This window comes from Mus caroli, chromosome 2 (genome assembly GCF_900094665.2).
Source record: "Mus caroli chromosome 2, CAROLI_EIJ_v1.1, whole genome shotgun sequence".
NCBI lineage: Eukaryota > Metazoa > Chordata > Mammalia > Rodentia > Muridae > Mus > Mus caroli.
In genome coordinates, this window is record NC_034571.1 from 144,301,769 (window position 1) to 144,313,316 (window position 11,548).

The following is an 11,548-nucleotide window of genomic DNA, read 5'->3' on the forward strand; positions in this document are numbered from 1 at the left end:
TCTAGCACCAGCTGAGACATCCAACATTATGGACCCAGCAACTTCTAGATTCATGGACTTTTTGCTCGCACCAGGTATTGTTGAATTAGTTGGACCATAGCCTATAATAATAGCAGGGCAGAGGATCTTTGTGAGTTCTAGGCAACCCTAACACAGTGAGTTTCAAATAAGCCAGAGTTACACAGTAAGAACCCTACTATCTCTATCTGTCTGTCTGTCTGTCTCTGTCTGTCTGTCTCTGTCTCTCTTTCTATATATATATATATATGTGTGTGTGTGTGTGTAGTTCCCCCCTCCCAAATTTATCCTTTGAGGCTTCATAGATGCACAGAATGTACCGAGATCATATATATGTACCCCCACCTCTCCCTTCCATCTCCTCCCTTCACTCTGGGATCTCCCCTGCAATCCATGATGGAAAGTGGGCTAACTTGATTTCGTTCTGGTCAGATATCTTTTTTTTTAAATTTTTTAGGTTCTATATTTTATTACTGGACAAACATCCTAATTTAAGACACGAAAAGTCTCCAGGTTTAAATGCTGAAATCCATCTGGTAGGACTGATTGATGACAATTCAGTATAAATCCTGATATCTTTGAGAGAGTGGGAGTGTATGGGATTTGGAGTGGAAGTTTAGGAACTGGTCCTGTGTGGTGAGTGATCTATGGATACCATGATACAAGTGTATGTGGGAGAGTCGTCGGGGTGGGGGTGGGGACGGAGGATGGGGGGGGGGGGTTCCTGAGCCGAACATGTCATGTTTTCTAATCTCCAGGATATATTCGATGAAATAGGAAGCAAAGTCAGGAGTGAGGACGAGAAACAAGTGATGGAAGTTGAATGAAAGTGGAGGTAAAGAGAAGACGTTTGAAAATATGTTGGAACTCCGTGGGGCCTCTGCAGTTTTGCCTGGCTAGGTTAGTCTCTCTCTGCGTTCCAAGGTTGCCGTTTCCTTGGAGACCAGGCGCTGCCAGCGGAAAGTGCGTGTAGTCTCCCTGGGATCCGTTCTTAGACAAGAGGTGGCAGAAGCCTCAGCGGTATCTGGAGACAGTCTATACCCAGAGGACCTGGATTCTTTTCCCCAATGGCACAGAAGTATGCAGAGAGCATGGGGGTTAAGGAGGGGGGAGCGCATGTGTGGGCTCCATCCCTCAACCGTTGCTTTCCAGGCTCCAGCTCCTGGTGTGCTTTGGTAAAGTGGGGCTGCTGGATCCCTGCTTGGGCTGGGGAATAATGGAAGTTCTCCCACCCACCCTCAACTCTTTCCAGACAAACCTCGAGACCTCAATTCTCAGGGAACAAGTTTCAAGTACCTGTGAGATTGGTGAGTTCGGGAAAGGTTAGAACAGACTGTTGTTTGGGTGGGTGAGTGGTGGTGGTTGAGGGTCTCCACGACCCTATGTTCTACCTGCCTTCAACTCCCATGGTGATAACTGCATGATGCACTCTGGGATTGAATGCCAAGCCCATCGAGCCTCACTTAAGGCCACTCCTTCCCTGATCAGAACATAAGGGTCAATCAGGCTGCTTGCTCACTGTGACTCAGGTTGCAGAAGGGTGGTTCTTGCTTTCTGTTTCTTCAGCTTCTTTAGTGCCTTGCAGCCTTGGTTCTGACTGGCTGATAAAAACAGACAAAAGTGATGGTTAGTACTCACAGACCACTGAAGCCTTTACAAATCCTTCTCAGAATTCTTGCACCAACTCAGGGAGTTAGGTTGTGTTAGGAGGTTCACATTAGAGTTCAGGTCACTTTAGGATACAGATCCCCTGAAAGGGCAAGTCAGAGCTGAACCCATCAACCCTGTGACTCACTGCATTATGTATGGTGGCACTGTGTTCCCTGCCAGGGACCAGAGAAGAACTTGAAGCCATCTACCCTGCCTCCCCTCCGACAAGTCAGAGGCCGCAACAAAAGCAAGACGAAGAACCTGAGTAAAATCCAGCCAGGTGGGCAGAGCTCTTGGGAGAGTTTGTGGATGCTGGGGATAAGCTATAGTGGCTGCTTTTGGCCCTTGGCACACCATTCATATTACGGTAGGCTTACTGCTATGACAAATAGCCTTCAATTTTCAGGTATCAGTATATGGAAATTCATTTCCCAGCAATGCCTTTGTAGAAGTGTGGTCTGCTTTATTCAGTGATTTAGGAATGTAGGCTCCTTGCACCCCATAGATCTAATGTTTGGTAAGTCCTTGAGGTCCTCTGCTGGCAGAGATGGAAGAGAAAGCAAGGACAAGAGGATCCAGACCTGAAGTGACACCACTTGTATTCCTTCCAGGAGCTGTAACTCCCATCACATGACCATCCTTGACTGGGAAGCTGGGAACTGTCTGGCTCTATGTCCAGGAGGGGAGCAAACAGTCTGGGGGAATGTATAGAATCATCTTTAGCACATCATTTTTAACCTTTCCAGGGAAATTCTGAGGTCTTAGCTCAGGCAAATGTAGGTTTGCATCTTGGCAGTGCTGCTCACTCACTTTTGGAAAAGTCCTTCATCTTTCTGAGCCTTAAACATCTTCACTGTGAAAAAGAACTGTGGGCTAGGCAAGGTGGTGCACATGTGTAATCCTTCTAGGATTCAAGGGGCTGAGGCAGTAGATAATGAGTTGAAGGGGGCAGCTTGAGCTTCAAAGCTCTGGGTTGTGTAGCTGTTTCCTTCTAATAGAAGCAGGGAGGGAGAAGGAAAGGAAAGTCACAGGGCTCAGGAAGGAGAGGAGTTCTCAGGCTCAGGATCTCCCCTAAACACAAGCTGTCAGGCCCTCCCTCCTCTGGCTTCCCAGTGAAATGGAAGAGCTGTTTGCAAACAAGGAGCTCCAGGAACACAGCTTTTGTGAATTTTCACTCACGCTTGGGTAGGCTTTGGGGGATACAGCTGCCTATGCGTCATCTATGCCATCTATGCCACTGTAAGTAACCCTTAACTACTACTCCTTCAAGTAACCCTAGAAAACATTGGTTTAGTGGCTAGACTTGGTTGGAATAATGTGTCTGGTTTGTTGCTTGGTGACCTGTCTAAATGTTCACACCTCCCTAGGAAAAGTCATACTATACCCTGTCTGCCCCAAGTACCACACACACATACACACACACACACACACACACACACACACACACAGAGGAAAAGCCTCAAGCTGGTCTCAAACTCAGAGAAATCCTCCTTCCTCTGACACCAAGTCTAGACGAAATAACAGATATTGGAAAATTCCTTATTTGAAGAAGTGCTGGGGTCGGAGTGGGGTGAGTGGGTTTTGTATTTGCTATGGAAGCATTAGGACCTGAGGTCAGATCACCAGTACCCATATGAAAATGGGCATGGTAACATAGGTCGATAGATACCGAGCTACATCCCATACCATCTCTTTGATTTTTTTTTTTTTATTATTTTTATTGTATGTGTATTGATGTTTTGCCTGCATGTCTGTCTATGGACCACTTGCATGCCTGGTACCCTTGGAGGTTGTTTGTGCCTCAGTGGATGGGCCCACACCCATGCATATATGGGTAGCAGTAATTAGTAATTATAAAGACATGAAGTTGAAGTTGGGAGGACATAGAAAGTATCTGGAAGCAGTTGTGGGGAGGAGGAGGGAGTGGACATGATAGAAACACATTATGCATTTCTCAGAGTAGATGAGAAATATTAAATGTATATTTAAAAAGTCAGTAGCCCAAGCTAGACTGTGGCACAGCCCTCTAATCCTAACTACCTGAGAATTTGTAGGAAGACAGTCAGTTAGGCTTTCCAGGGCAACTTAGCAAGACTCAATCTTAAAATACAAAGCAAAGAGAGAGAGGCCAAAGAGGTGTCCCAGCGGTTAAGAACATTTGCTGCTCTTCCAGAGGGCCTGGACCTGGTTCCCAGCACACACAATAGACAACTCACAGCCACTTGTAACTTCAGTTGTAACTTTAGTTCCAGGGTATCTGACACTATCTTCTGGCCTCCTGATACATGGCATATGTGTGGTACAAAGACAGATAATCAGGCACACACACATACAAGTAATATAAATGAAGAAAAATTAACTAAAAATAAAAGCATAAAGTGAGAGAAAATGAAACACAAATTCGTACAACTTTTAGAAAAAGGCAGAATAGAAAAATATCTTTGGGGCCTGTCTTGGTTAGGGTTTCCATTGCTGTGAAGAGACATCGTGACCAAGGCAACTCTTATAAAGGCAAACTTTTAATTGGATCTGGCTTACAGTTTCAGAGGTCCAGTCCATTATCGTCATAGTGGGAAGCATGGCACCGTGCAGGCAGACTTGGAGCTGGAAGAGCTGAGAGTTCTACATCTTGATCTGAAAGCAGCCAGGAGGAGGCTGTCTTCCTCAGAGGAGACTCTCTTCCATCCTGGATAGAGCTGGGCCACCAGGAAACCTCAAAACCCACCTATACAGGAACACACTTCCTAACAGTGCCACCTCTCATGGGGCAAGCAGATTCAAACCACCACAAGGCCTATGACTAAGTGTGGAATTTGTTACATGTTACGCCATCAGCTCAATCCAGGGAGGAAAAATAGGTATAACAGAATCCATTAAAATAAAACAATCTGGGGCGGGGGGCGCCTAGCGAGACGGCTCAACCAGTCGAGGTGCTTGCTAAGAAGCTTGGTGACCTGAGTTCCGTCCCTCAGCCCAACGTGGTACAAGGAGAGAAGCATCTTCAGACGGTTGTCAGGGTCCCCTGACCTCACACATAGGCTATGGTATGCAGCGTTCATGAGCTGTCACCCACGCTGGGGTGGGCTTTGAGTTATGTTCCTGTGACCCCCATCCCCACACTCCTGTAAGTGGCCCCAAGAAACTCACTGGTTCCTCAGCTAGAATTGGGCAGAATCATTCCTTTGGTTTGCCGTCCGTGCCTATGTGGGATGAATAGCTGTTTGTTCATATGCCCCAAGGGAGAGTCCTACAACACCCAATGCTGGTAAAGAAAAACTGGGACAGCCATACATTGCTGGTGGTTTTTAGAAAGACGACATCTCACTCAAATGATGATTTACATGTGACGCTCCCACACAACTCAGTGTCTTTCCCTACAGAAGATGATTTAATATTTTTTTTGTGCATGAATGTGTGGGCAGATGCGTACAGCTGTGTGCAAACATGGAGAAGTGTGTGCTAAGTGTCCTCTATCACACTCCGCCCACTCCTCTGAAGCAGGGTCTCTCCTTGAACCTGGGGAACAAGTTTTCTCAACTAGGCTGGAAGCCAGCGAGCCCCAGTGGTCTGCCTATCTCTGTAGCTGGCTAGCTAGACTGGCTGGATTGGTGAGCTCTGGGTTCAGCTGAGAGGATGTGTCTCACTATAATAAGGTGGGGAAGCTAATGAGGATAACACTTGATGTCAACCTCGGCCTCTTCATGCATGCTCACACACATGCACCTGCACATACACCCACCCCCACACATGCCAACACAGCTGCACATGAAAAAAAAAATCCGAAAAAGTACAAAACAAAAATGCAATAATTCTGAGTATCTGACACCAGACTTGTACATGTGAGTAATTGTGTATTCTTCTAAAGTCCCAATAGTTTAGTTTAACACATGTCTGTAATCCCAGTACTTGAGAGGCAGATCCTAATCCTGCCAGGGGATTAGGAGAAAGTTATGTATTGCTATGTAGCTTGTCCAAGACCCTGTCTCAAAAATCTACACACACGCGCGCGTGCACACACACACACACACACACACACACACACACACACACACACACAGAAAGAAAGGAAAACAATTCCTGTAGTTAGCATATATATAATATTATTATCTCATATCTTTCAGCACTTAATACTAAAATCTCCCAGAATTAAGGATCTTGATCTGTTAAAAACTTAGTACGGTTGCATATGGAGTAGGGATGGTGTCTGTTGACTGAGGCTGGAGACAAGCAGTTGGCTGCGGTTGGTACAGAGTCGGCCTTCTGAAAGGAAGCGTGGTTTCTCCCTCCCCCACTCCCTCCCTTCCTTACTTTGCAGCCTAAGTTGTCCTTTAATTTGTTGATCCTCCAGCCTCTACCACCTGAGCGCTGGGACCACCATGCCCAGTTTATACAGTACTAAGGATTAAATTCATGGCTCTGTGTGCACCGAGCCAGCACTGCACCAATTGAGCTATATCCCCAGCAAGGTTCTAATGAGCCTCTGCTCTCCCCCCTGTCTGAAATGCCTCTGTAGTATCACAGAGATGGCTGGTTGGAGTTCTGCATAGCTGTAGTGGTCACTCGCTGTCATAGTAACTAGGAGTACGTATCCAGCCTTGAAGGCATGGCAGGTCCCATGTCAGGCACCTTAGGGCAAAGTGACACCCAACCTTCATGACCCACTTATGAGGCAGGCATGACTGTCACATCCTATAGGAGAGACTAAGGGACAGGAGACTGCCTTCCAGATGACAGAGCTACTAGAAAGTCCTTCCTTCTCGCCTCACCTTGATCTTTCCGCCAGCCAGGTGGGGAGAGCAAGCATCTGGGTTTATCTGACACCCTATCCTCCACTTGCTCTTGCCGCCCCTATCCATGGTATGAGGCTGGGAGAATGGTGGGAGTGGTGGTCTTTATTTTATTGGTCTCTCTTCCTAGTCCCGACTGCCCTCGACTCACAGAGGTCTTCCTGTCTCTGCCTCCCAGGTGGGATTAAAGGAAAGTACTACCATGCCTGGCTATGGTTGGGATGATGGCGGCTGTAGTGTTCTTGACTTCCTTTATGGTTGAGAGAGTGGTTGGCCTGGGGGAGAAGTCCCGTTCCTGGCCATCTGTCTGCCCTTGCTGGCCCTCCCTGTCACTTCTCCACATCACTGCCTTCCTGGCCTTGTCCTTCCCTGTCTGGAGGCCCAGACTGTGGCTAGGGGTTTCTTTGAGGGCAGCAGTTTCATCCTTTGTCAGGGTCACATGGTAAATCTGTAATGAGGGGGCCTCTCTGGGCCCTGGCCCCAGGCCTGTATCCACCCTCACCTGCTTTCTACCCTTTCCCCTGTGTCCTCAGCAGTACAGTCCCAGGTCTCTGTAGAGATGGCAAACTCAACAAAGATTTCAGGAGGACTTCGAAGAAGGGACCAAACGCACCACGGGAAAGTGCAGGCCAAGGTCCGGCTGATGAGGGTAAGAAGCACGGGACAGGAGACAGTCCGCAGCTTCGCTGACTGAGGCACCACTGAGGGTAGCACCAGTCTATTCCCGCCATACAGCCAGCCCACGGACACACTTAACCATTCTTATTTTGGGAAAGAAATCACTTGACCCAGGTCACACATCCAGAAATCAGTGGTGTGGGGGTCAAAGCAGTTAAGTTTGGGCTGTTGTGTTTAGACGAAAGAATTAGACTTTCCTTCTTCTCTGGAGCTTGTCTTAGTGCTGGCAGTGCTTTGTCTCTCAAGGAGCCCCACTCGTTTGGGGGCAGTGCCTGGGAAGCTTGCTTCAAAACCTCCACGCCAGTGATACCACTGTAGCCAACTCTAAGTTCTTATGCTTTTATTTATTTATTTATTTATTTATTTATTTATTTATTTATCTATCTAACTTACTGAGGCCAGGTCTCACTGAGTAACCCAGGCTGGCCTTGAACTCAACAGTCCTCCTATCTCTGCCTCCAGAGTGCTGGAGTGCAGGTGTGTGCCACTATGCCCAGCCTTCTTATACATTGTTTTTATGGCTTCTGTAATCATTTGAACCACATTTTAAAGGTTAAAAAAAAAAAAAACCAACCAACCAACTAAACAAACAAAAAACCAAACTAGTCTCGTGAAGCCTACCTTGCCTTAACTAACTATATAGATAGTAGAGGGTGACATAGTGAGTTCCAGACCAGGAAGGGTCAAATGATGAGAATCTGTCTCAAAAATAAAAATACAGAAGGGGCCGGAGAGATGGTTCAGCAGTTAAGAGCATTGGCTGCTCTTCTGAGGTCCTGAGTTCAACTCCCAGCAACCACATGGTGGCTCACAACCGTTGGTAATGGAATGAAGACAGCTGGTATGTCTGAAGACAGCTATACTGTACTCATACACAATAAATAAATAAATAAATAAATAAATAAATAAATAAATAAATAAATAAAATGTAAAAAGAAAATAAAGAGGGAAAACATCTTTGCTTTGAAATTGCTTTTCTCTTTAACCCATCATTTCGCCAGGTGGTTTCAATGGGTCGGTCATCTGTGGAAAGACCTGTTTCTGATATTTGTTTTATCCTGACTGTAGGAGAGTTTCTGTGGCATTGTTTGATACACTTGTGGACATGAGCATTGTGGCAGTAAACCGCACCCCTCGGCAGTTCTTCCGGCTGTCTTTTGTAAGCGTTCAGTCAGTCAGCAGGTCCTGACTGAACACCTGCTAAGTGTCAGGCCCTGTTCTGAGAGATAAATAGGGCTGGGATCTGGCCTGGGGGAGACAAGTGATTATAGATAAAGTGTGAAGTGATAAGCCAGAGGCTGTGGTGGCTCATGCTTGTAATCCCAGCTTTTGGAGGCAGGAGGACAGCCTCACAGCATAGTGAGTTCAAGGCTGGCTTAGATTACAGAATGAGAACCTGTCTCAAACAACAACAACCGCAAACCAAATCAAACACGCCCCCAAGATTATAATAGCAATATCAAGGGAGCGCCCGATAATAAAGGTATGAGGAGACCAAGAGGAAGGTTGGGAGGCTGAAGGGGCCCAGGGGGAAGTGCAGGAGGCCATTTTAGATAGGCCGGCCAAGGAGTGAAGACATAGGGTGGGAGACAGCTGTGGGAGTGGGGTTAACAACTTGTTTGTGCGTGGTGCAGGGCAGTGGATGGTATGTATGGGGTGGTGGATATGCAGCCATGGACAGGGTACAAATAGATACAGGGCTTGAACTTCACTTGAGACACAGAACGGTGAATTAAAAGCTCCCATAGAAGAATCTTAATTGATCTAGCATCTACTCTCAGAGCTCCACAGGCTGTCCCTGTGCCAGTGACACCACATGAGAGCACAGAAGCAGTCTGCCCTCCTGCTGTGATTTGCTGCTGGAAGGAGACTAGCAAGTTGATAGGGAAGGGCCTCCTGTGGGATGGGAGTCCTAAAGGGAAGTAGGTCGGGAAAGGAGACACAGCTACACGTTGTAATTGCATGGTTACATATTGAGGTCATGGTCAGGCAGGAGACACTTTAGATCTGCCAGTAGACAAGTCAATTTCTAGAGCAGAGGTCATAAAATCCTATTTCTCAGAGTCACTAGGAGTGATGTGTGTGTGTGTGTGTAGGGTGACAATGTGTGTTCAGACTTAGTGTCCCCAGGGATGTGAGAGTGGCATTTGTTTTTAAAACAAGGTATTTCTGTATTCAGGGGTCTGGAAATGTGGGGACAAAACCTAGAGTGTCTAGTGCCACAGACAACAGCTCTGCTCTGCATGACCTTGCGTCTGCTATGGAAGCTGAACTTGTATAAAGTGAGACTAATAATAGTTCCTGTCTCCCTGGATGCTATGAGGTAATGCAAGTGCAGGTCACGGCGCCAGCACACAGCAGCCACAATGCACTTGCACAGGTCTTGTTATCAAGTACAGAATACGGGAGCTGAAGGCCAGGGCAGATGTAGGAATCAGGTGACCAGAGGAAGAGAGAAGAGAGCATGCAGGATGGAAATGGGGGTAGGGGGCTAGAGCCAAAGAAAGCAACCTCAGCTGCTGCTCGCTGGGTACTCGCCGAGCTTGCCAGCATTGCCCCGGTGGCTGTGTTAAGATTTTATCTTATTTCTAAGTGGCAGCTCTCTGAAGCAGCAATTAGCTATTAGCTGCTTTGAATGAGTACCAATGAGTTACTGGATGCTAATTAACTTGTTCAGGTTAATGCTGAACCGTGCTGTCTAACCTCTCTGACTCCATGTGTCCTCTGAAGAGCACATCACAGCACTTGCCCGCCCTCATGTCCAGTAGGCTATTTGTTGTTATTACTATTATTCAATATTAACTATTAACATGAATGATCTTATGTCCCACTGGGGGTAACCTTGGGCAAGATTTCATTTGCTCCTTAGGACTCACTTTCCCTGGGGCTAAATATGATAAGAAATTGTGGGTGTTCTCCCCTCTCCCCTTCCCTGCTTCTAGCCCAGACCTAGCCTGCTACCTCTGCTGGCTTCTTACCTAAACTGGACCATTATCTTGTATATTTTCTTGTGGTTTTCATTGATTCTAAGAGGTCTTTGGAGATTGGGCATATCCTTTTCTACTGACTGTCAGTTAATTAGGTGGTGATGAGCCACCAACTGTAGGAAGCATTCTCATCTCAATGATATGACATGGAGTGGGGAGGGTGAGGGTGTGTAGAAGCTTAGTGGGTCAAAGGTAATAGCAGCTCCAAATTTAGGTGCTCTGACTTACAGATGGGGAAGAGCCGCCCCCTAGGCAACATTTACTATGGGAGGTCGTAGGGCCCCGGTCCCCCCCACCCTCCCCAAGGATCTTTAGTCCCCAGCAGGTTTGGGTGACTTTACTCCCTGCCCTTGCCCTGTATCCGTAGTCGATGCTTCGAAACCAGCGGACCTCGCTCCAGGAGCTCTACAGCCACGAAGGCTACCTCACCAAGCTCAACAAGGAGCTGACCAAAGCCATCCTGGACACTGAGGAGAGCGTGGCCTTGAGCGTGCGTGAAATGCTACAGCAGCAGAGCATCCTCGGGGTAAGCTGTCGCAGCCCTTCTGCCCGCCTTCTTCCTGCGCAGGCGCGCCCTCTGCTGGCTTCTTTCAACCTCTGCACTCTCTGCCTCATCTGAGAGAATGCCATATCTCCTTTCTCGGGCTTACCAGGGCTTTCCTGTGTATTGGAGCTTGGTGGAGCGAGTCACAGTAACACTCACCTCAGAAGGGAAGTTGTAGCCGTCATAGCTGACACTTGTGCAGTAGAAAATATTTGATACTGTCACTACCACCACCACTGCCTGCCAGGTGTCCATAGTGAGACACCAAATGTTTTTGTATGGTCCTGTGTGTCCATATGCATATGTATGTATATCTCACAACAGCCTGACAGGGCCGGCACTATTCTTGCCCTCATTTTACAGATTAAGAAACAGAAAGCAGAAGGCCAGGGAACTTGCTCCAGGCCACACAGAGAGCAAGAGTTGGGACTTGAGCCCAGACAGTCTTTCCCCAGGTTTTCTGCTTTCTTGCCTTGGTATCATTTGTTTTTAGGAAGCACAGTTGATTGAATCCACTGTTGCCTTGCTGGGGGAGTACCTAGGGCACTGTCTAGAGACTGCTCTGCTAATATGAAGTTCTCCTGTTTTGAAGATGGCCATCTTCTTCCCCTGTCCTTATGTGCCTTTTCTCTGTGTGCATGGAGAGTAATGCTGTCTTGTGGGGGCACGTCGGTCCTCTCGAGAGGCTAAGGTCCTGTCCTGTCACCTCTTATTTGCCTCCCTAAGGGGACGGTCCCTAGCTCCAGAAAGCAGTTACACCTAAGAAGCTTTGGTGGACACAGTCCATTTTTATTTTTTATTTTTTTTTAAAGATTTATTTATTTATTTATTATATGTAAGTACACTGTAGCTGTCTTCAGACATTCCAGAAGAGGGCGCCAGAT

At 47.2% G+C, this 11,548-nt stretch overlaps 1 protein-coding gene across 7 annotated transcripts in view; it reads left to right on the forward strand.

Annotated features, from left to right (window-relative positions):
* The first annotated feature begins 795 nt into the window (after positions 1–795).
* C2H20orf96 (chromosome 2 C20orf96 homolog) overlaps positions 796–11,548 on the forward strand; it is a 16,729-nt gene continuing 5,976 nt past the window's right edge. For 3 of the 7 annotated variants that reach the window (XR_003836009.1, XM_029474688.1, XM_029474690.1), the window contains exons 1-5: positions 968–1,096; positions 1,271–1,325; positions 1,849–1,948; positions 6,989–7,104; positions 10,488–10,646. Coding sequence is in view for 5 of the 7 variants with exons in the window: in XM_029474688.1 (XP_029330548.1) it covers positions 1,086–1,096; positions 1,271–1,325; positions 1,849–1,948; positions 6,989–7,104; positions 10,488–10,646 (441 nt within the window). In the remaining 2 variants the exon portion in view is untranslated. Of the gene's footprint in view, positions 1,097–1,270; positions 1,326–1,848; positions 1,949–6,988; positions 7,105–10,487; positions 10,647–11,548 lie in introns of all 7 variants that reach the window. The other 4 variants (XR_002377341.1, XM_021155596.1, XM_021155595.1 and 1 more) reach the window with 3 other exon arrangements.